The 25,396-nt window shown below is 45.1% G+C and overlaps 1 protein-coding gene across 3 annotated transcripts in view; it reads left to right on the top strand.

The window, feature by feature from the left end:
* Kctd1 (potassium channel tetramerization domain containing 1) overlaps window positions 1-25,135 on the top strand; it is a 247,635-nt gene extending 222,500 nt beyond the window's left edge. For all 3 annotated transcript variants that reach the window (XM_045135005.1, XM_045135006.1, XM_045135004.1), the window contains exons 3-5: window positions 8,254-8,398; window positions 18,442-18,747; window positions 24,190-25,135. In XM_045135005.1, the coding sequence (XP_044990940.1) occupies window positions 8,254-8,398; window positions 18,442-18,747; window positions 24,190-24,348 (610 nt within the window). In that variant the 3' untranslated portion in view covers window positions 24,349-25,135. The remainder of the gene's footprint in view (window positions 1-8,253; window positions 8,399-18,441; window positions 18,748-24,189) is intronic.
* Window positions 25,136-25,396: the final 261 nt, after the last annotated feature.

Raw genomic sequence — 25,396 nt, 5'->3', positions numbered from 1 at the left:
TGTGTGTTTGGGAATGGCTGTAGAGGGTTAATGAAGCCCAGCAGAGTTCAAGGACTTTCACAGAGGCCTGCGAGGCTGGAGGGGTGGGAAGGAGGATACTGATATTGAACCCTGCTGAGATGCTGTTGTAGAGTCAGGCCACAGGGTCAGTGCTCAGCTGAGCCTCGGGGTGGAGTTAATTCGAAGCTAGGTGTGGACGGTGGAGCTGCAGAGGCGAAGGATGAGACCGGGACAGAAAAATGAATGGGAGGATGGAGAGATGGCAATTTATGTAGGCTGCATCAGCAGTGGTTCCTAAGCCAAGCTGCCAATAATCGGGAGTTCTCTGCCTGTTGTTCCCTTGATGCCCACATGCCAGGAGGTCAGCAGACAGGGGAAGAGGGCTGTTGTCATCACAATACTCTCATAGCACTGTGCTCTCCTCTTTATGAGTCCAGCTGAAGTAGTTGGACCCTTGTCTCCAGCTGACATGTCCCCTAAGTTCTTGGACCTGGTTTTCCTGATGCGGTTTTAATACCCCTACACATTCCTACAGGACTTATTTGCATGGATTAACTTCACAAGGTGGCCCCCTTTTTCCTTTCAGAAGTAAGCTATCCATCAGTCTGAGCTTCACAGATGGTGCAGGACGCAATGCTGTCCACATCTTCCCCAGCATGCAGTCATGCTGCCTTCGTGTTTGCTTTCAAAATACAGTGCGACGTTGCTTGTCAGATGGAATCTATACAACATGGGGTGACGCAAGGCAGGGCACAACCTGATCTTAGCAACTCCTCCCAGTTCTACCAGTAGTATTGCAAGTAGCCTCAGACATCTTGGGGTGTTTCATTTTGGTTTGGTTTCATTTGGGTTAGAATGCCTTCTCTGCATATCAGTTCTTTTATTGACTTCAATTTGAACAAGCCCCAGAGCTTCAGTGTTTTGTATCCCAGCTATTTGTATTTATTTATTTATTTGAGAGAGAGAAAGGGGGAGAGAGAGAGAGGGAGAGAAAGAAAGAGAGAGAAAGAGAATGGGCACGTCAGGGCTTCAAGCCATTGCAAACAAATGCCAGATGCATGCGCCCCCTTGTGCATCTGGTTTATGTAAATCCTGAAGAATTGAACTGAGGTCCTTTGGCTTTGCAGGCAAGCACCTTAACTGCTAAGCCATCTCTCCAGCTTCTATCCCAAGTATTTTTTTAAGTGAATTGGTTTCCTTATACAATTGGTAGGAACCAAATAATGGAATCTATTGTCTTGAGCTATCAGGCTGCATCAATCTTTAACAGTTGTTCATTTCCCAAAGAAAGATGTTCAATTTTATTAAGTATAAATGAAAAGGAAGTATATCTAGTAACAAGAAGCTTCAGGTCAGACCAAGGTTGTCAACCAGGCTCCATTATTTAAAAACCACATCCCATTGGACAAGTGACTTATCTTTGGGGCTCGTTTCCTCCTTTGTGAGATGAGGCTAGTAAACCAAGGATCACTGTGAAGGTAAGTGTAAATAAAGCTCTCAAGACATCCAGGGCACTTTTTTTGGCACATAATAATGTTCATTACGTAGTGACTAGTGTTAAAGTGGTTGCCCTCCAGGGGTTGAACGTGTCATTTCCTGCAGGGGCAGTATGATGGGGTTTAGAGTACTCTACCTAGCCACATGTAACTCTTGAGAGTTATATTTTGGGGCTGTTTCTACATATTTAAAAACAACAGGTTGTTTGGCTGGAGAGATGGCTTAGTGGTTAAGCGCTTACCTGTGAAGCCTAAGGACCCTGGTTCAAGGCTCGATTCCCCAGGACCCACGTTAGCCAGATGCACAAGGGGACACATGCATCTAGAGTTCGTTTGCAGTGGCTGGAGGCCTTGGTGCGCCCATTCTCTCTCTCTCTCTGCCTCTTTCTCTGTTTGTTGCTCTCAAATAAATAAATTAAAATGAACAAAAAAAATTTTTTGTAAACAGGTTGAATTAGGCTACTGTGTAGATCCTTTGCTTCTGCAAGTGTGGTTGGATGTTTGAGTGCCATGACAGATCAATGACAGAGTGACAGAAAGCACTAGTTTGGTGTTGACTTGCCTCTCGAGTCTCTCTGCTCATCTCCATTGACAGTTCTTGATTATGACTAACTGGGCATGGTGGTGTTCACCTGTAATCCTAGCACTTAGGAGGTAGAGGAAGGATCAAGAGTTCAAGGTATGGGCTGGAGGGATGGCTTAGTGGCTAAGGCGTTTGTCTGCAAAGCCAAAGGACCCAGGTTCAATCCTCCAGGACCCACGTGAGCCAGATGCACAAGGAAGCACACGCATCTGGAGTTCCTTTGCAGTGGCTGGAGGCCCTGGCACTCCCATATTCTCTCCCTCTCTCTCTCACTCACTCTTTCTCTCTCCCTCTTTCTCTGTCAAATAAATAAATAAAATATTTTTTTAAAAAAGTGTTCAAGGCCATCTCAGCTACATAGCATGTTCCAGGACAACTTGGGCTACGTGAGACTCTGTCTCAAAACAAATGACTGACTTGAAGCTTTAAAATGATATAGATAGCTAGGCTTCGTTCCTGACTAATACTGCAGAATACCAAGTATGTAAATCCTGCTGTCAGTGGTTTATAGACACTCCCCAGGTAATCCCATTGTTGGCCAGGATTAAGAACCAGCACACTATGTGAATGACACAGTGAAAAGGACAGGATTTGGATAAGCCATGCCTGGGAGGAGGTGTAATTGCAGATATGGCATCCCACTTCTCATTTCTAAAATTGTGCTCTGCCTTAAGATCTCTGAGGCTGCGACTTTCCACCAGTCCCCAACACCCTGAGACCAAATCCAGATTCCTTGACCTGGCTTCTGTGGTTCTTTATAATCTGCTGTTTCAGCCTCATTCTTTTCAGTCAGCCTGATTCAACAGAATAGTCACATGATAGGCTTTTCCTAGCTGCTGGCCTGTGGGTCTTCCCCACCCCTCCTTTCTTGCCTAACCTTACCTCCTACCCATGTACTTGGCCAACTTCCTTGTCCTCCAGGTCTCCAGTGAGCTTTCTCTTTCTTCCCTGAGTTTGATGAGTAGGAGGCCACATCCTATGGCTCCACCTGTCCGTGCAGGGAGTCACTTGATCATGCAGCACTTGACCCGTGCTTCCAAGCTCCACAGACTCGTAAATCTCACAAAAGCAAGAACTGTGGCTCTTTCCCTACACGCCCCCTGCATCTGATGTAGTCAAGAGTCAGCAGATATTGGGAGAAAGAACGATAAATAAGTGAACGATTACACAAGAAAGAAGGAAAGAGAAAAATTCCTAAGGAACCGAGTCATAAATTTACAGAAACCATGTCCTATAAATGAATGAGTACAAAAGAAAACATTATTCATGCGTGATTCACACTAGGCCAGGTGATTCAAATCCCAGCTCTATACTGTTTTTCACTTAAGATCATTCTATGAATTTACAGTATTGTGTTGCATATGACACAACTATGCCAGACAAAAGAGGAGCCAGCCATAGCAAGAAACCAGATTCACTTCCAACTCAAAAGATTTCCCTTTGTGAGTAGGACCTGCCTTGAGCCACAAACAGGAGGAATCGACAATGTTACTATAACAAAGCACTAATGAAGAATGTTATTCAACATCAGTTATTACATATTTTAGTGAACTGTTATAATTCTAGCAATGAAACAGTTAGATAAAATGATGTGATGTTTGGGAACCGCTTCAAAAGTCCCCATGTGGGGGGGGGCAGTGAGTCATGGAGGTGATCATGCTATAATATTAACCAGGAGTTGATAGTTTTAGAACTGGGTAGTTGTCATTTAGTGGTTTATTGTATTATTGTCCCTAGTTTGGCACAAATTTTACATTGTCCAAAAGAAAACGGAGAGATTGATTTATGTGCTAGTTAAAATAGCAATGACTGGCATGTACAAAAATGTAGACCTCTTTCTCAGCTCTGCCATTTGGTATAAAAACAAAAAGAAAAGCGCCAGTTAGTTATTCGTCATGTGGAGCCCAGCTTGGTCTTGGTCAGTTGGCAAACAGGAATGTTCTCCAAGGTTAGTAAACTGTAATCAGTTCCACGTTAAGTTTTCAGGCACCAGAGTTTACAAATCACTAGCTTGATTTGTAACTCCATTCATATGTCCATGAGAAATACAGCCTGGGTTGATTTTCCCCTTTATTTGCTTAGCTAAACAATACTTTTCCACAGCAAGGTCCGCCCAATCTCAAAACGAGCACCCAGGGACACCATTTTACGATTATTGGCACCGCCTTGCCTCCCCTTCCTCTCTGCATTGTTTGCACAACTCAGAAACACGGTTCCCCTTGAAAGCTGGCAGAAACCCTGCAATTCCTCTTATTGCGTCTAACATTGGTTACTCGGATTTTTCTCCTTCACCTCAGTCAGGAATGTGTGTCTGAGGCCCAAGTGTCACTCCTTTCTCGGTCCTTTCCGGTCTTCTCCCCACAGCCCTGGCCCTGCCAGTCCCCACAGCCCGGACTGCCATAACCAGCTGGCACTTTTCAATCACCGTCCACCACAAAGGACCCACGCCCTCCCCTGCCCTCTCTCGGTCTCGTGGGAGCACTTCCGTCCAGTCGGCCCATCCTCGTTTCCGGTCCTCGGAGCACTTCCGCCCTGTCTGTCCTTTGCCAATTGGTGGTGTGTTACTGCTGGAGCGTTCCCCAAGGCCACCGCCCCCTCTTTTCCTGTTCCCATTGCCTTTGGTTCCTTCCGCGCAGCCTGGTTGGAGGTCGTGGCAAAGGCCCTGAGGCCGCTCTGGTTAAGGGGATCCGTGGAGGAAGAGAGCTTGGGGCAGAACGTGGATCTTCCTCAGTGTAGGCCTGCTTGAGTTTCCTCTTCTAGCAGCGGCCTTCAGTCCCGCCTTATTTTCTCATCCCTTTTGATCTTGACTGAGTACCTCCTAGAGACCCGCTTCTTGCCGCCCATTGCTTACCAACAGACACTCTACCTCTTAAATCCTGGGACTGGGCCGGCCTTTCTGTTTCTCAGGCTCTGTTCAGATTCCCTTCTTGCTTTTTGTCTTTTGTTCGATTTCTTGTGATTCCTAAGTGAAGATGTCTTTGGTTGCATCCATGCCAACATTTCCTGTTTTGGTTGGTTTTGGGGTTCTGCATCCTAAAAACTACTTAAATGATACTCCTTCCCTATTTTAGAGAGGTCTAAAGCAATATAATCTTGCCAAAGTTATTCTTTTCCCCCAAATCCTCTTCCTTACTATCTGCAGTGTTTAACAACTACTTTCGTAGAAATTTTTGTTAGCTAACTTGAAGTGCCTTCTATTACTGTGCACTGTTTGAGCTCACCACGACCCACTAAGGTTTTTTTGGTTTGGGGGGTTATTTTAGAAAACAAAGTGAGACAATTTTATAAAAAGAGATGAAGACACAGAGAGGTCCATTCATCCAGATTACAGGTAGGAATTGGTCAGTCTACATTCCCATTCCACACTCCTCATTCAGAAATGAGGGTTCATTTATGCGTTCACTTTTCAGTTCACCAAAATTTAATATAAAACCAGAGCTGGGTGTGGTGGTGCATGACTTTAGTCCCAGCACTCAGGAGGCAGAGGTAAGAGGATCACTGCGTATTCAAGGCCACCCTGAGTCTACAGAGTGGATTACAGGTCAGCCTGAGCTAGAGTGAAATCCCTACCTCAAAAAAACAAAACAAAAAAAAAAAGCCGGGCGTGGTGGTGCACGCCTTTAATCCCAGCACTCGGGAGGCAGAGGTAGGAGGATTGCCATGAGTTCAAGGCCACCCTGAGATGACAGAGTTAATTCAGCCTGGACCCTACCTTAAAAACCAAAAAAAAAAAAAAAGAAAAAAAGAAAAGAAAACCAAAAAAAAATAGAGAGAATATAGGATTTAAGAAGAACATACTTTTTATCTCTGTCTACTACGGGAAATTAATATCATCAGTATGGATTTATTTCAGGTCTCTAAAATAATTAGTGTAGGAACTTGGCTTTCATTGTAAAGATCTTATTGAACAAATATAAATAAAAAAACAAGCCAGACATGGTGGCGCACACCTTGAATCTCAGCACTCGTGAATTCGAGGCCACCCTGAGGCTACAGAGTGAATTCCAGGTCAGCCTGAGCTAAAGTGAGACCCTACCTAGAAAATCCAAAAAATAAAAACAAATATAAATAAAAACCAAGCTGAGCATGGTGGTACATGCCTTTAATCCCAACATTTGGGAGGCAGAGGTAAGAGGATCATTGTGAGTTGGAGGCCAGCCTGAGACTACATAGTGAATTTCAGGTCAGCCTGGGCTAGAGACCCTACCTCAAAAAACCGTATATATATTTCAAAACCTTAAACCAAATGTTTTCACTTGAGAATTGTAATTCTTTTCATTCCTTGAAACGTAGGAAGGCCCCTTTATGATCAGCGGCCAAATCCCCCAATGCTGCTTAGCTAGTTGGGCAAGTTACTCCTCTTTTCAAACTGATTTCTTCATCTTGAAGATGAGAATAATGGATTTGGTATACACGTAGAAAATACTGAGAACAGTGAAAGACATCTGGAACACAGTCAATAGAGCTCTCTTTTCTTCCACTGTCAACTGTACAATCATCATGTTATTAACAGTGAAGAGAAAAATGTTTCAATAAGAGGCAAGCAAGTCTCATTCTTTCCCATCCTGCATCACACTGTCCTGGAAACATTACAAGTAAGTGACTAAGTGTAGTTGAGTTTCGAGCCTGTCGCGGTTTGATTGATGCGTCAATGAGAGATGAGTGACTAGGTACCATGCAGCGAAAGCACCCCAGGATGATCGTAATCTGCACCCTGGATAATCACCTTCACTCCATGGGAAGTTAGGCAAAGGCATTAGCTCAGAAAAACTTACTGGGTTTTAGAAATGCAACCTTGCTATTTTCTTTTGATCATACTACCTTCAGATAGGATATGAATTTAAAAAAAAAAACTCTTTAAAAGATTTTTATGGAAACAAAAAATTCAAATTACTTTCATTGGGGGGGAGAGCAAAGTATGTTACCATATTTTAAGAGGGATGCAATTACAAATTTACTGTTACATTTGTCTCATTTCAACAAAAATTAGAAAATATATAATTTCAAAATAATCTTTTTAAAACTATGTTATTTATTTGAGAGCAAAGAGCGAGAGTGAGAGAGACAGAGAGAGGGGTGGGGGAGATTGAGAGAGAAAGGGCCTCTTGTCTGCAAATGAACTCCAGACATAATGTGCCACTTTGTCACCGGGCTTTACCTGGGTACTGGGGAATCCAACTCAGGCTAGCAGGCTTTGCAAGTAATCACCTTTAGGCACTGATTCAACACCCCAGACACCAAATAATCTTAAAAGTAATAAAATGACATTTCAGAATCAGAGACAGACTTGTTATAAGATGAGCAAATTTTCTTTTTAATGGAGCTATTTGCCAGCCTACACTGCTAAGGAAAAGTAAGATGAAGGGAAATAGAAATTCTGTTTTCTGCTCTAATGCTTGTGTACCATTAATTAGCCCTCTTACTGTGCTTAGTGTAGATGTGACCACTCACTATGATTTTGCTTTTAGAAGCTTGGGATCCATGAGTGGGGGAAAATGCAGAAAACACATTTTGTAAAAACAGAATTGCTTTTTAGTAAAATTTGTTTGAGAGATACTTTGGAGCAATAGCATTTTCTTTAAAATTTTTTTGTTGTTATTTTTATTTATTTATTTGAGAGCGACAGAGAGAGAAAGAAGCATAGAGAGAGAGAGAGAGAATGGATGTGCCAGGGCCTCCAGCCACGGCAAACAAACTCCAGGTGCGTGCGCCCCCTTGTGCATCTGGCTAACGTGGGTCCTGGGGAATCGAGCCTCGAACTGGGTTCCTTATGCTTCACAGGCAAGTGCTTAACTGCTAAGCCATCCCTCCAGCCCGCATTTTTTTTAAGGTAGCTGAGAAGGTTGTTTTAAAGAACACTGGGGAAAAGACAGGGTCTTCCATCATAGAGACAACACTTTGCCACCACCAGCATGTCAGGAACATTTCCTTTTTAGGTGGAAGACAGTCAACCAAAGAAAGTTCTTGAGAAAGCCTGAGCCTCTTTTGAGTTGTCTGCTCCTGAGATATTATCAAGCAGGGGCCAGCACTACGGAACAGATGATTTTTTCCTGACCTTCATCTGTGGAACTGCCACCTTTCACGGTGACATAAAACTGAAGCTCTTAGTCATAGCAGCCAAACAATTGATCTAATTGTCTTCACTGTTCCCTCTTTTTTTTTTTTTTATCACAGAATCGGAAGACTTTTTGATGGTACAGAGCCCATTGTTTTGGACAGTCTCAAACAGCACTATTTCATTGACAGAGATGGACAGATGTTCAGATATATCTTGAATTTTCTACGAACATCAAAACTCCTCATTCCTGATGATTTCAAGGTGAGGGAATCCATGTTAAATTAATAGTACATATGTGAATTGTTTTGATGTGCTCCAACAAACATTTCTAGTTCTACCTTTTTAAATATACCAACTCAAATGAAATCAGGGGTCACTTTGACATAGTTGTATTGTGTTCATGAAATAGCATATGAACATTAAGGTTTTACAAAACCAGAAGAGGACCACTTTTTATTTAAAGAATTGAATGGTAATTGACTTTAATAAAATGAAAAAGAGGATTAAATTCAAAGTTTATTTCTGAGTCTTAGCAAGCTAGAGAATAAAAGGAAACTTCCTTAATAAAGAACTTATCTGGAGTTTGATTGCAGTGGCTGGAGGCCCTGAGGTGCCAATTCTCTCTCTCTCTCTCTCTTTAAAGAGAGAGAAATAGTGCAATGGCTAGCTTCTGTTCTAGGCAATAGACTTTGACCACAAGAACAAAAATTAAAAAAAAAAAAGATTAGAGGGAATATATGAAAATGGAATATTCACAACCGATGTTTCTCTAAATAGAAGATTCTAAAGAATAAACTAAATACTATTAGACCTGAGAAAGAACTGATTAAAGCATCTAAATTCAAGAACAATATATTAAAATCAATACATTACCGATGAAATAACAAGAATCAATTATACCATCCTGTAGAAAAATGCTGTAACAAAAATTATAACACCTAAGAATGAACATAATGAGAAATACTCAAAGCTTATTGGAAAAAAATAAAGGAATTTCTAATTTTGAGATAGAAAGGATCCAGAAAGCATCTTAAAAAATACTAAAAAAAAATTTAAAGGTACCATAGTCAAATAAAACTTGTCTTAGTATAAGAAATATTTATAACAAATGATTAATATCCATCAAAAATGAGTTCATTAAAAATCTACAAGACACATAAAAAATACCTAGTGGGAAAATAAATTTTTATATATGAACCAAATTTTCCCAAAGGGGAGGAAAAAGAAATTGCCAATAAATATCTGAAAGAATATTCAATCTCTCTAGTATAACAGGTATAAAATTAAAATGACAAACTATGGACTTCTTTTTATACATTAAATTAACAAAAAAAAATTAAGATATAGAAATATATACAGTTCTTGGGCATAAAGTGTGATGGGGTGAAAACTAAGCCTTTTGGAAGGTAATTCAGCCATAGCTATTTCAATTTCAAATATGCATACTCTTTAGCACTTTCATGTTTATTAATTTATCTTCTATAAATATTCATATACATATGTAAAGATAGTATGCATAGGTTGGCTATTGTAGTCATGCCTGTAATAACAAAACTGTGACACACTTAAGAAAGAGTTCTGGGGCTAGAGAAATGGCTTAGTGGTTAAGCGCTTGCCTGTGAAGCCTAAGGACCCTGGTTCGAGGCTCGGTTCCCCAGGACCCATGTTAGCCAGATGCACAAGGGGGTGCACACAACTGGAGTTCATTTGCAGTGGCTGGAAGCCCTGGCATGCCCATCCCCCCCCCCCATCTATCTATCTGTCTATCTATCTATCTGCCTCTTTCGGTCTCTGTCATTCTCAAATAAATTTTAAAAAAGTGAACAAAATTTTTTTTAAAAAAGAAAGGGTTCTGCAGTGGTAGAGGTTGCAAAGACAATAACTAGAATAGACATATGGTCCACCTACGTCTGCTGCTATTGAGGGACAATAGCAAGGCCTCCCCTCATGTCCGTAGACCTGGAGTCACAGCGTAGGGAGATGTGCCTGGGGTCTTGCTGGCTGGTGAGCAGCCGGCTCAGTAAGTTTCCCTCAGGTTCATTCCCGGGCTACATGGGACCTCCATGTCCTAACTGCAGTTATCACGTCCTCATTCTCCCTTGTGTTCTTTCCTTCCTTTCTTCTGTCATCACTTCCTTCCTTCCTGCCTTCACCCTTTCTTTTCTTTCTTTCTTCCTTTGTATGTGTTTGTGTCTGTGGTGTGCGTGCATGTGTATTCATGTTCATAAGTGTATGGGGACATGTGTTATGTGCTGACGTGTGTGCATTCCTGGAGAGGCCAGTGGTCAACATCCGGTGTCTTCCTCAGTGTTCCTACACTCTACTTTTTAAAAATATTTATTTGAGAGAAAGAGAGATACATAAATAGGCAGGTAGAGAGAATGGGTGCGCTAGGACCTCCAGCCACAAATGAACTCCAGACACATGCTTCCCCTCGTGCATCTGGCTTACGTGGGTCCTGGGAAATCGAACCTGGGTCCTTTGGCTTTGCAGGCACATGCCTTTAATCTCAGCACTGGGGAGGCAGAGGTAGGACTTAGAACCTCTCCATCATACCAGAGCCCAGGCCCAGTGGGCACACTGCCTTACATGGTAGAAATTTGCAGCTGAGATTGAGTTAAGGGTTTTGAGATATGGAGATTAGCCTGGTTAACCAATGGGGCCCTGGGCGAATCACAAGGGCACTTACAGGAGAGAGACACAAGTCTCAGAGTCAGAGGTGACGCAGCTGACAAAGTTCTCTGATGGCTGGCCACCAGGAAAGGATGTTCTCCCAGCCTGCATGAGGAAGGGAGTCTTGCTGAAGCTTTGATTTCATCCTAGTAAAGTCCATTTCCAACTTCTGACCTTCTGAACTGTAAAAACCAGTTTGTATTGATTTAAGCTACCAAGTCTGTGGCCACTTCTTTGTGTGTGTGTGTACACGTGATACATGCATGTGTGTGTGCACATGCATGTGGAGGCCAGAGGAAGATGCTAGAGGCCCTTCTCTTCCTCCATTATTTCGCTGAGACAGAGTCTCTTACTGAAGCTGGAAAGCCTTGGGTTTTGGTTAGATTACCTGCCTGGCACGCCTAGTGATAGTCCTGTGTTTGTGGTCGTTTCTGACAGCAGCAGTAAGAAGGGAATACACCATTCATTTCATTTTCCTTCCTCTGGGGAACACGTTTTCATTTAATAAAGAAATAAGTCTTTAGTTATTTGTTTGCTTGGTTTTTCAAGGTAGGGTCTCACTCTAGCCCAGGTTCACTATGTAGTCTCAGGCTGGCCTCAAACTGACAGCCATCCTCCTCCCTCTGCCTCCAGAGTGCTGGGATTAAAGGTGTGCACCACCACGCCCGGTAGATGGGCATGTATGCCTGTTTGCTTGCCCATGTATGTGTGTTGTGTGCATACCTGTGTGTATGTATGTTCATGTATGTCTGGGTACATAGCTATGCACAGGTGCACATGCACATGTGTGTGGATGTGCAGTATGGAGGCTAGAGGACGAGGCATCCTCAGACATGCTGTCCATCTCCTTGAGACAGGGTTTGTCACTGGCCTGAATTCTGCACTGCCTGAGCCACTGAGCCCCAGGGAGCTGCCCGTCTCTGCCTCCCCGTTGCTGTGATTATAGGGACACACCACCACACCCAGAATTTACTTGAGTACTGGGGATCCAGTTCAGGTCCTCATGCTTGCAAGACAAGCACTTTACCAACTGAGCCATCTCTCTAGCCCCCCAAAATAGGTTTTTTCAAATATTTTATTTACCTAAGAGAGAGGTAGAGAAAGAGAAAGAGGCAGATAGAGAGAGAAAGAGAGAGAGACTATGGGTGAGCCAGGGCCTCTAGCCAGTACAAATGAACTACAGATGCATGTGCCCCCTTGTGCTTCTGGCTTACATGGGTCCTGGATGGATCCTGGGGAATTGAACCTGGGTCCCTAGGCTTCACAGGAAGGTACCTTAACCACTGAGCCATTTCTCCAGCCCCCAAAATAACTTTTAAATCTGGTTTACTTGCACTCTGGGGTCCATCTTGTATTTACATGTTGTTCCACGTGTCTGTCTTCTAGTCTTAGGAAAGGTCATCTATTAAAAGATCTTCATCTTCCTATCTCAAAAACTCATTAGAGATCTCAAAAAAAAAATTTCAGCATGATTCTGAGAAGTTAAATATTCTGAAACATGTGCTAGAGAGATGGCTTAGCGGTTATAGCACTTTGCCTGCCTAGCCTAAGAATTCATGTTCGAATCTCCAGGTCCCATGTAAGGCAGATGCACAGTGATGCAAGCACACAATGTCACACGTGCCCACAAGGGGTGCACGCATCTGGAGTTCGCTTGCAGTGGCTGAAGGCCCTGACGTGCCCCCCACTTTCTCTCAAAATAAATAAATAATTCTGGAGCCCACCTGTTGCCACCCCATCATCTCCTGCCGATTTCCATCAGTGTGATAGTGAGTTCAGATTGTCAGTTTGACAGTCACCATGGAAACAAATCTCTGGGCATGTCTGGGAGGAAGTTCCTAGATTAGGTTAATTGATGTGAGAAGATTCATCCTAACTGTGGCCAACACCGTATCCTGCACTGGGGGGTCCCAGACTGAATGAAAAGCAGAAAGCTGGCATTTGCGTTTGGCCATTCATCACATTCTGCTTCTTGATGGCTATTGCAATGTGAATAGCTCTGCATCATGCTCCTGCTGCTACTGCCTTCTGCGCTGTGATAAACTGTCAACCTTGAGCTGTAAGCCCAAGTAAAACCCTTTCCCACTGAAGTTCTGTCTTGTCAAGTATTATTTTGTCACAGCAATAAGGAAAATAACTAATACAACCAGGTACTTGGGGAAGAGACTGATGCCATTTAGATAGAGTCCATAAAAGCCAAAGAAAGGGCACTTTCCCATCAGAGCAGACATACAAAGGGAGATTCCTAAAGAAGGAACTTAAACAAGCCAAAGGAAGGAGCTGAGACTGAGGTTTCCAAAGAACAGACCAACTACACTGCGCGGGGAGTCTGCCGATGAACCGAAACTGGAAATGTGCGTGAAGACGTACAGAGACAAGGAGGAGTCTGCCAAGAAAGTGAACGGCCAGCATGAGCTCAGCCGTGCAGAACATGGCAACGCAGTAAGAGTCAAGGCTGGTCGAGGCTTACGGGCATGTCCATTTGGTTGGCCATCCACATGAGCTCAGCTCTGCTCTGGTGACGTCCTCCATCCCCACCCAGCACAGCCAGCCAGCGCCTCTCCCCTGGTCGCATGACAGAGCAGCAGCATACAGAAGAACATGGAGCCAGGAGACAGCAAGAAACACCTGCTGGCTTGACATCGTTTGAGGCGGGGCCTGTAAGATCCTGTCCAAGGGCCCCAGATTACCATAAAGAAAGGCAGGAGAGGGCTAAACCTTCATTGTAGCCTCCAGACTCCAGAAGTCCAAAAATAGCCATTTTCCCCTTGCTTTCTGAGAGCAAATAATATGCATTCAGGCATTATTACATCTATCCATGGGCAGGCTTGCTTCAGAGTGAGTTTATTAAATATGTGGCTTGTGAATTGCAGGCAAAAAAAAAACAAATGTCAAGGACTCAGAGTACACGTAAAGGGGAAATGCAGCTTTGCCCTGTGTGATTGGCAGAATGACAGCCCCTCCATAGATGGCTATGGCCTAACTCGTGTACGTGACAAAAAGTTCTCCCATGCTAGAGAGATGGCTTAGCGGTTAAGGCGCCTGTGAAGCCCAAGGACCTATGTTTAACTCTTTAGATCCCACATAAGCCAGATGCACAGAGGTGAGGCACGCACAAGGTCGCACATGCGCACAAGGTGGCTCACATGTCTGGAGTTTGATTTCAGTGGCTGAGGCCCTGGTACACCAATTCTCTCTCTGTGTGTCTCTCTCTCTCTCTTCTCTCTCTGCTTCCCACTCTCTCTCTCTCAAATAAATAGGAAAAAAAAAAAAAAAAGAATTAGGATTTTATCAAAAAGGGAAAGCCAACATTCAGCTGGCTTTATCCTCCCCCATCCTTTAACTCTGGCCAGGCCCGTAGCCCGTGGACATGGTGGCACCCACATCCACAGTGGGTGATCCCCCTCAGTTAATCCTCTCTGGACGAGCTCTCTCAAGGGTGCTTCACCAATCTCCTAGATGATTCCAAATCTAGCCAAGTTAGCGATGACAATTCGAATAGTTTTAAGCCACAAACGTCATGGTTCTCACTCCAGCAGTCACGGGAAACAGGAGCTGTATTGTGGAAGAATTTCTAGCTGAGTAGAGGTCGTACTTTCTAGATCACATCTGAAATGTGGAATTCTGCCAGGGAATTAGGAATCATGTTGAATGTCAAGTACATGCTGGGAGTTGAAGCGCCTCAAAGCCTTAACAGATGAAGACAAGCTGAAAAAATATCTTCAGCAATATAATGACATCTTATCTGTCGGAACACGTCTGATGGGTTAGCAGGTCAATGAAAGGTCAGAGTCATGAAAGCTCTGATGGCTTTGGAGGTGAGCCCTTTTTCAAACATTTATTGGCCAATTTGTACTTCTTTTGAAAACTTTCTATTCAGTTTATTAGCCCACTTGATGATTTGAGGTTTTGGTACTTAATTTTTAGAGTTCTTTGCAGATTTTCAATATCAACTCCCTATTATATGTACAATTGACAAAGATTCTTCTCCTGGTCTGTGGGCCAAGTCTCAGGGTAGCCTCGAACTCATGGCAATCCTCCTACCTCTGCCTCCCAAGTGCTGGGAGAAAAGGCGTGCGCCACCACGCATGGCGCTATCAGGAGCTTTTTATTTCCATGCAATTCCATTTGGCAATTTCCCCTTTTCTGAACATCCTTGCCTATGCCTAGATCTTGAGATATTTTGCCCATGCTTTTCCCTTGCAAGGTTAGGCCTCACGTTAAGGTTTCTGGTTCCTTTTGAATTGGATTTTTATTCAGGGTACAAGATAAGAGCTAGCCATCGGGAAAATGCGATTAAAAATTGTTTTAAGATTGTTGCATCCCAATCAGAATGGCCATCATTAAGAAAACAAATGCAACAAATGTTGGTGGGGATGTGGGGAAGGAGGAACCTTTGTTCACTGTTGGTGTAAGCTGGTGCAAGCACTGTGGCAATTAGCGTGGAGAGTCCTCAAATAACTAAAAACAGGACTGGAGAGATGGCTTAGTGGTTAAGGTGCTTGCCAGCAAGAGGGGCAGGGGAGGGGAGATGGGAGGGAACGACAGCGCAAACGAGAGTAAAGTGTATTGATGCGTACATATTAAAATGTCACCGAGAGGCCCATTGCTTTGTATGCTCACTAAAAATTGGATTGGGGGACTGTAACTCCAAGGGGAAGAATTAGAGCAAATAAAGAGGTATTATAGGAAATGTAGTTATTTCTGATGTAGGCATTTATAACAATTGGAGCTGTCAAAGCATGTAAATGCTATGCTTCTCACATAGCGAGCTTCCTGTTTCTGGAACCTGTCAATCAGAGGCCCACATCCCGCAGCCAAGGGATTCAAGGGGGATTCCTCCCTGGGTGGGGTCGTGGGGTCAAGCTGGGGCAGGACGGCGGCTCTGAGGAACTGAGGAACTCAGCTCTGAGACAGGAAGACCTGACTGCTTTAGGAGGAGTATGCTGGCTCATGGATGGACCCTTCCTTGGGCTGAGATTTGTAATTCAGCATGTCTGGAAGCTGGAAGATAGCAGTAGGTCATTTTCTGTTGACTATGGGACTCAGTTCTGGTGGATTTAGTTTTGTTGTTGTTTTATTTTATTTGCTATCTTGCAGTGATGAGCTCTGTTCATTCTCCTGCTTATATTCAATTCTCTCCTCTCCTTCTCTGCTTTGTGATAGCATCTCACTAAGTTGCCCCAAGCTGGCTTTGCACTAACGTTGTAGCCCAGGCAGCCTTTGAACTTTCCACCCTCTTGGTCTCAGCCTCCGGAGCCACCAGGCCTAGCTGTCAATTCTGTCTTTAAATCGCCTTGAGAGCTCTCATCTTAGTAAGAATTTCAGTCAGTATGTCACAGGCATGGATGACAAGTCTCCAGAGTGGGGTCCCAGGTAGGCCAGGGAGAAGCCACAGGTCTCTTCAGGCCGGGCTTGGGGCCTTCCCCTCTTATTTTTTTTTTTAGCCAGGGTGTCATGTAGCCCAAGATGACCTCAAACTCTATATAGCCAAGGCTATGCTTGAACCCCTAATTCTGCCTCCACCTCCACAGTGCTGTGGTGTGTGGTTGCAGGTGGCCATCGCCTGTCCTGCAGGTTTCTGCCCTATCTTGAGGGTGGCCACACCCTGGCTTGATTCTTAGTACCATAAATCCAAGCCATGTCTCCCAGGGTCAGGAGATTGAGCGGGTAGAAACTGGCTTGGGCAACATTACCAGAACACCGGGCTGTTCTCCTGGAGTGGCGACCAACACGCCTGCGTGTGGAGGTGCCAGGGAAACACACTGCAGGCTCGTCTGATTCTGCCGAAATGAAGACGCATGGGAGCATCTTCTACCAGCCCCCAGGACCCCCGGGACCCTGTCTCCCTGTTTTCTCTGGAGACATGGCCGAAGCCGGCTGCTTGCTTTGCAAGAGAAAGAGCGGAGTGCAGAGTGAGGTCTTTCTGCGGCGTGCTCGGCTGTCCCCCTGTCCCTTGCTCTTGGAGACACAGGTCGTGCGTTGACAGTGCTGGTGTCCCGTGAGCAGCAGGCACCAGCTGTCAGCTGCAGCCCAGAGAAGGAAGGGCAGACACGCCTGTGTGTCAGGTGGTTCTCGGTCAACGTGTCTGAACAAGTACCCACTTATCTCACACCCAGAAGTGATTGTGACCATAGCTACGTGTCGGCACAACATCGACATTTTCTTCCTAACGCTGCCGTCCCAGGCTACCCCTGCCCCATTCTCTTTCGTGTTCTCAGCGGCCCGTGTGTGACCTGGCTGGTGGGTTTGGGGCCCTCATCCAACCAGTGTTCGTAAGGCTGCAGGAAAAGGGACTGTGCTTGACACCGGGTGACGGCGATGTGCTTGCAGAAAGGAACAAGTCCACTTTTGTACCCAGCTCGCAGGTGTCAGAGTTGAAGGTTGTTTACACCTCTGGCTTTGTGGCAGAACGGCCACTGCCGGGCGCTGGGAGGGGGGGTGGGAATGGGGGGATCATCTTCCAGATAGATCTCCATCAGCCTCCCCACACTGTCTCAGATCAGCACCCAGAGTCAAGTGAAAGGTGCATGCCCGCATTCCAGGCGCCCACGCCCAGCCGTCCCCTGGCCCCCTTCCACCACGAAGCTGCACACACCCTCCCGTGGTGAGGTGTGATGGACAAGGAGCCCGCCCTTGCACAGCTGGGCCTGACCTTAGCCATCTTGTGTGCTCCGCGTGAGGGAATGTAGGTTTGGGTTCCATGGATACTATCAAACATGAAATGCCCAGAGACATGTTTTTGTATTAAGAGAAAAATAAACCCTCGCACAGCTCAGTTTTTCATTTGTAAAATGGGAATAATATTAATTCCCAATTCAGTAGGCAATTTGAGGATTTCAGAACTTAATTCATGTGAGGCTCTTACAGAGGCTGGCATGCTAGGCTGGTCCTTAATCCCCTAGCCCATCGCTGAATGAACAAATGAATGAATGGGTTGCAAGTGAAACTTTTCACTTAGATTTGATTATTGAAACACAACAAAAATAAAAACCTTTGTTCTTTTTTTAAAAAAATATACGTTATTTATTTATTTATTTATTGAAGAGAGACAATGAATGAATGAATGAGAGAATGGGAAGGCAAGGGCCTCCAGTCATTGCAAACAAATTCCAGACACATGCACAACTTTGTGCATCTGGCTTACATGGATACTGGAGAATTGAACCTGGTCCTTAGGCTTCACAGGCAAGCACCTTAACCACTAAACAATCTCTCCAGCCCTAAAATCATCATTCTTTTTGTTGTTGTTGTTCATTTTTATGTATTTAGTTGGAGTGACAGAAAAAGAAAGAGGCAGAGATAGAGAGAGAGAGAGGGAGAGAGAGAGAATGGGCGCGCCAGGGCCTCCAGCCACTGCAAATGAACTCCAGACGTGTGCGCCCCCTTGTGCATTTGGCTAACGTGAGTCCTGGGGAATGGAGCCTTGAACCAGGGTCCATAGGCTTCACAGGCAAGCACTTAACCACTAAGCCATCTCTCCAGCCCTAAAATCATCATTCTTAGTATGTGGAAGTTTCCAGGTGTGGTGGCACACACCTGTCATCTTAACCACCAAAACAAAAAGGTAGATGCTTTCTGAACCTTCTGTCTGTGTTTTGCACTGTAAAATACCTTTCATTTCCCCCCAGGACTATACTTTGTTATATGAAGAGGCAAAATATTTTCAACTTCAGCCAATGTTGTTGGAGATGGAAAGATGGAAGCAGGACAGGGAAACGGGCCGCTTTTCACGGCCCTGTGAGTGCCTCGTGGTGCGTGTGGCCCCGGACCTTGGCGAACGGATCACGCTCAGCGGTGACAAGTCCTTAATAGAAGAAGTGTTTCCTGAAATCGGCGATGTGATGTGTAACTCCGTCAACGCAGGCTGGAATCACGACTCCACGCACGTCATCAGGTTTCCACTAAATGGCTACTGTCACCTCAACTCAGTCCAGGTAGAGTGTCAGATGCTGTGTGGACCGTGGTGCCACTTAACCTTGCTTTTCCTCCAGGGGACTGAGGAGTTGTCATGTGGGGACACCTCTGTCGGGTAGATAATTATTCCAGCCCTCCACAGCAGTAATTCCACAAGTCTTTGTTGAGTGCCTACTGTGTACCCAGTGCTGCTGAGAACTGAGAAGTTGAAGAGAACAAGATAGACAAGAGCTCCATGTTCACAGGGACTTGCACTCTGGGAGGGGGTGGGGACAGACATTCGCCAACATAAACAGAGCCCAAATAATAATGGCAATCCACCTGGAGCATGGCATTGTGCTAGTGAGAGTCTTGTCACTGCGACAAATAACTAGGAAAGACGATGTAAAAGGAGGAAAGACGTATTTTGGCTCACGTTCTCAGAGGTTCCCATTTAGCTCTTGTTTCTGGTTATGCTGAGGCAGAGCATCACGCTTGAAGGGCATGGGTAGAGCAGCGTTGCCCACCTCCTGGTGGCCAGGAAGAAGAGGGCAAGAGACAGAAAGGGGCCAGAGAAAAATGTAGTCCCTCCAGTGACCTCCTTCTTCTAAGAGCCTATTTAGTGTGAACTCCTAAAAATGCCAGCTGTGGCAGCCCACGCCTTTAACCCTAGACCAGGAAAAGCAGACGTGAGAGAATACTGGAGTGTGCTAGCTGGCTACCCTATTCAAATCCATGAGGTCGAGGCTCAGTACAAGACTCTGTCTCAAAAAAAAAAAAAAAATAGAGTGGGGGCTGGAGGGATTGCTTAGTGGTTAAGGCACTTGCCTGTGAAGCCTAAGGATCCTGGCTTAATTCTTCAGGTCCCATGTAAGCCAGATGCACATGGTGGTGCATGTCTCTAGAGTTCATTTGCAGTGACTAGAGGCCCTGGCATGCCCATTCTCTCTCTCTCTCTGTCTCTCTCTCTCATAAATAAAGTATATCTATAGTGGAAGGCTGGAGAAATGGGTCAGCAGCTAAAGGTGTTTGCTTGCAGATCCTGCTGGCCCAGGTTGTTCCCCAGTATCCCCGTAAATGTATGAGCACAAAGTGGTATGTGTATCTGGAGTTCATTTGCAGTGGCAGGAGGCCCTGGTGCACCCATATATTCTCTCTCTGTCTCTTCCCTCTCTTTCAAATAAATATTTTTTTAAATCATAAAGTAGAGGTGACTGAGGAAGACAGCTGACATTTACCTCTGGTCTCTGCATTGCATGTGTGCACACATGCCTGAACACGTTCACTTGAGCCCATACATGTGAACATGCCTACACATACATGCAACACACCACACACACATACCTCCAAGAAAACAAAACAGGAACCTCCCCCAGAGCTCAAACACTCATGGGAACATGTGGCCTCAGGATTGCTGAGCAGAACAGCAGAAAAGTCACAGAAAATCACCCCTCACCCTTTAGAGGTAGGCCCTCAATCTTACCAAGGCTCCAGAGGGCACCAGTTAGGTTCTCCCCTATGTGGATGGCGCCCCTAGAGGTGGGAGGTGAGAGGTGCGCTCCTGCACAACCTCAAACAGTGTTCTGCAGCTGCTGTAAACACCTGGGAAATCCCAACTCCTTTCTTGCCCCTCCCACATGTCCTGCCATAGCATCCTGGCCACCACAGGGCCAAGACAGGAAGATCTCAGCCCCACCTCTGCCCGTTGGCCAGTGATCACCTTTCATCAGTTCTTAAACCAGAAGCATCGTCCAGATCAGACGTGGACATTTTCATCTAGATAACTTGTTATGTAACACGGCCACAGCCCACTCTTGCTTCCTGCCCCACCCTCCAAGAAATGGACACCTGCCTGGAGGTACACAGAGACTTTCAGATCAGGCACCAGATGCAACCCCACTGAGTTACTCAAGTGTTCTCAAAGGATGGCTAAACCCAGCAAGCTCTGCTATTGAGTTGGGGTTTGAAAAGTAATGGCTGGGCTGGGGAATGGCCCAGTAGTTAGAGGCACTTGCTTGCAAATCCTGCCAACCTGGGGTTCAGTTTCCTAGTACCCACCATAAGCCAAATGCACAGGGCAGTGCACGCATCTGGAATTTGTTTGCATTGGCAAGAGGCCCGGGCGCACCCATGCTAGCTTGTTCACTGTCTCTCACACACATAGGTATGTGTAATGGCTTTATAAGCTGTTTGTATGGCATTGAAACAAATCATTTGGCCTCACTCAAGGTAGCGCTGGACCATACAGTTTGTCACATTGTGTGTTATCAGAAACCCTAGTGAGGGAAACACTTACAGATTTCCTTTTGTTAACAGCCTAGTGTCCATAAGAACCCTAAAAAAAGAAAAATCAAAAGGCATCAGAGTGAAGTTGTGATGGTTCCCCACTTCCTCACCTTCCTGAATGGGGCAGAGAATCCTTTCAGAGCACACTGGGGCACCTCTTGCTGACTGGTTACAGAGACCCTACGGAGAACTCTCCTCCACTGAGCTGTCCATGGTCTTTTTTTTTAATTTATTTGAGAGTGACAGGCAGACAGAGAAAGAAGGAGAGAGTGAGAGAGAATGGGTGTGCCAGGGCCTCCAGCCACTGCAAACAAACTCCAGATGTGTGCGCCACCTTGTGCATCTGGCTTCCGTGGGTCCTGGGGAATACGGGTCTTGAACCAGCATCTTTAGGCTTCACAGGCAAGTACACTTAACCGCTAAGCCATTTCTCCAGCCCCCTGTTCGTGGTCTTTTTATTCACCTGCCACTAAAGTGCATCTTTTTTTTTTTCCACATTTCATGGCTTTGTCTTTCTTTATATCTAAATAAAATTCCATTGAGTATATGGACCACATTTTCATGTAAACTAGTATAGCCTTGTGGAAATCAATACAGAGGTTTCTCAAAAAAAGTTATTATTATTACCAGATGATATAGCAATACATCCATTCCTTTCATATTCATGTTTATTGCTGTACTGTTTACACACACAGACACACACAAACATATATATATATATACATATATTATATCTTTTTTTCATAGGCTATAGTCTTTTATCCCCACACCCCTGTCCCCATTTCCCTGAGGGCCATCCTCAATAGGGTCATTTTTTTTTTTATTTATTTGTTTGCAGAGAGAGAGAGAGAGAGAGAGATGGGGGGGTGGAGGGAGGAAAAATGAGCATACCAGGGCCTCTAACCACTGCAAACAAACTCCAGATGCATACTCCCCTTTGTGCATCTGGCTTTATGTAGATACTGGAGAATTGAACTCAGGTCGTTAGGTTTTGAGGCAAGCGTTAGCCTTAACTGCTAAGCCATCTCTCCAGCCCTACAGTAGGATCATTTTTGTTCACTGCTGGTTAATTAGTACCTCTGCCAGTCTCTGGGTGGGGCTTAAGTGCATCGTAAGGCGAGCGTGATGGCGCACACCTTTAATCCCAGCACTTGGGAGGCAGAGGTAGGAGGATCACCATGAGTTCAAGGCCACCCTGAGACTACAGAGTGAATTCCAGGTCAGCCTGGGCTAGAGCAAGACCCTACCTCAAAAAACAAACAAAAGTGCATCTTACATTTGAATTTAGGGTTGTTTTATCATTGTTCTCTTTTTCTGATCAACATGCATGCACAGAGTGAATTTACCCACCTGAATACAGTACCACCCACAGAGTGTAGTTCATCCTTATCAGGACCCGTGAGTATACTCAGTTAGCCAGGACTTGAGGTTTTAATGTTTAGAAAAGGTGCCCTCGCTTTCTATGTCTTCCCTCTTCTAGTGTGATACTTTGCTTCTATACTTTGCTTCTGCATTTCACGTAGACGTAGGTGATCAAAAGTAATCTAAGAGTGAGACCCTACCTTGAAAAACAAAATAAATCAATAAGTAATCTAAGAGGCTGGTGACATAGCTCGGTGGCAGAGTGATGGCCTTGGATCCCCAGCACTGAAAAAGAAAAAAAAAAGGTTAATAAAAATAATTACATGGCTAAAGACCCAGGGAATATTCATTTTATTTATCTATTTTGGGGCTGTTTGCTTGTTCCTACGTTTCTACCCAAGGTCTCTCTTATATAGTACAGCCTGGCCTCAAACTCTTCATCCTCCTGCTTTACCCCAACTGCTGGGGTTACAGGCATGCACTACCACATGTGGTCCCCCTTTATTATTGGCCACATTTCGAGAGTTATTTAATTACATTCTACTTTACTCCAAAAAAAGTGTTTCAACCAGGCTTACTTTTAAAGTTATGATTGTGGGCTGGAGAGATGGCTTAGCGGTTAAGCGCTTGCCTGTGAAGCCTAAGGACCCCGGTTCGAGGCTCGGTTCCCCAGGTCCCACGTTAGCCAGATGCACAAGGGGGCGCACGCGTCTGGAGTTCGTTAGCAGAGGCTGGAAGCCCTGGCACGCCCATTCTCTCTCTCTCCCTCTATCTGTCTTTCTCTCTGTGTCTGTCTCTCTCAAACCAATAAATTAAAAAAAAAAAATTAAAAAAAAAAAAAAAGCTGGGTATAGCCGGGCGTGGTGGCGCCTTTACTCCCAGCACTCAGGAGGCAGAGGTAGGAGGATCGCCGAAAGTTCAAGGCCACCCTGAGACTACAGAGTGAATTCCAGGTCAGCCTGAGCTAGAGTGAGACCCTACCTCGAAAAACCAAAAAAAAAAAAAAAAGTGCCTGTAATACAAGCACTAGGGAAACAAAGACAAGAGGGTCCCTAGGGCTTGCTGGATAACTAGTCAAGACCAGTGAGCTCCATGCCGGTTCATTGAGAGAATGTCTCCAAAATGTAAGGGAGAGAGTGACTAAAGAGATCACATGATGCTGAGCTCTGGCATTCACATATACATGTAAAAAAGAAAAAAAAAAAAGTAAAATTCACAAAGGGCTGGGAGATGTCTCAGCGGGTAAAATGTTTGCCACACAACTCTGAGTGTCCGAGTTCGGATCCCAGGACCCCAAGTCAAAGCTGGGAGCTGGCAGACTTCTGGAATGCTGGGGTGCCTGGGGCGAAAGGGGAGGTAGGAGGAGTCCTGAAGTTCACAGACCTGCTAGCCTGACACAGGGAGTGAACAGCAATGAGAGTGAGAGACCCCGCCTCAAATGAGGTGACAGACAACGACTGACCAGAAAGTTGTCCCTCTGGCCTCCCCACACGCACCATGGCACACATGTGCACGCACACACCCTTGCACACACTTGCACCTTCCCTCCCTTTAATGTTAAGGCACCTTCCTTTGCGAGAAGCTCAGGGGAATAACCGGGCTGGATGAACTGGATGGACCAGAGTCACCCATGACCTTAAGCTTTGGAACGAGGGTGAGGGAGACGGCTCAGTGCACCAGTGAGAAGCTTGCTCTGCAAGCACATGGACCTCACTCGGATCCCAAACGTCCACATGCAGTTTTGAAAGCTCAAACTGCAGCTCGGGAGCAAAGCTCGGGGGCGTGCGTGGGTCCCCCTTCCCCTGCGGTCCACTGACCTGTCTGGTTGCTCACAGGTCCTGCAGAGGCTTCAGCAGCGAGGCTTTGAGATCGTGGGCTCATGTGGCGGAGGCGTCGACTCGTCCCAGTTCAGCGAGTACGTGCTGCGGCGGGAGCTAAGGCGGACGCCCCGCGTCCCCTCCGTCATCCGGATAAAGCAGGAGCCGCTGGACTAAACGGACACGTTTCTTATGCAAAGGAAGGAAAACACACAGAGCCGATGGCACAATCAGAAAAAGGGACGCATACGTGCAGCCGGAACAGCAAACCAGTTCGTTCTGGACCTAACGTGAATGAAAGACGCATTTATATCCAATAGAGATCACACCTGTATTCATATGGGAACAATTGGAATAGTGATATCCTCAAGGTGTAAAAAATATATAAATATATATATATATACATACATATATATATATATATATATGTCAAAAGGTAGGAAATGCAAAAGAGAGGAAGGTGGTAGCTACAACCGGTGCTGCGATGATCTTGAGCATCCTGTCCTGGATCTTCCAAGGCCTCTGTCCAGTAAACAAGCCATGAACAGAAAGGACAGGTCTCCTTACAGTTCCCTTTGCCAACAGCCATCCATTGTTTCTTTTTCATTTGTCTTGTTTATTTTTTTTTTAAAGAAGTACACCTTGAATGGTGGCTTCTTTGCATATGGAGGTTTTTTTTTTTTTTTTTTATGTCTCTGTTGGGGACCGGGCAGGACTTCGGCCGAGCTCCCCGGGGCACGCCTCATCATCGGAAGAGTAGACGACGGCGTTTTCAGTGTCGCTTACACAGGAGTGACACTGTCCGCCTCACAGACATGACCTTTCCTTTGTTTTTAGAACGGATCAGCTTGGCAGAGGGCCAGAGTTACTTGTTAGAGATGCTCCCGTTTGAGTCTGCTGCTTTCCTACAGTTTTTCAAATTTTATAATGTATTAAATACAATAAACTCTGTTTAAAAAATAAAGGTCTGCGTGAAGCATACGTGTTGGGGTGAGATTGGGTAAAAATGAAAGTTTCCTGTTTTGTTCTGTTTTCTGTGTTGGGCATCCAAAAGGAGTCTTACAGCTGGGGTCTCTTCAAAGTTAAAGCCTGTAAGATAAGGATGTCAACAAATTTTTTTTTCCTAGACAGTTCTGTTCCAACTCAGCTAGTGTTTCCGGAGCTTGGATTTTCTGTATCAATGAATAAGGTAATCTTATTGTTTGTTTTTAGTGAGACTGGAAAC

The sequence above is a fragment of the Jaculus jaculus genome, chromosome 15 (genome assembly GCF_020740685.1).
Source record: "Jaculus jaculus isolate mJacJac1 chromosome 15, mJacJac1.mat.Y.cur, whole genome shotgun sequence".
In the NCBI taxonomy this organism is placed as follows: domain Eukaryota; kingdom Metazoa; phylum Chordata; class Mammalia; order Rodentia; family Dipodidae; genus Jaculus; species Jaculus jaculus.
The sequence above is the reverse complement of the archived record's forward strand: the minus strand, read 5'-3'. Positions and strand labels throughout refer to the sequence as shown.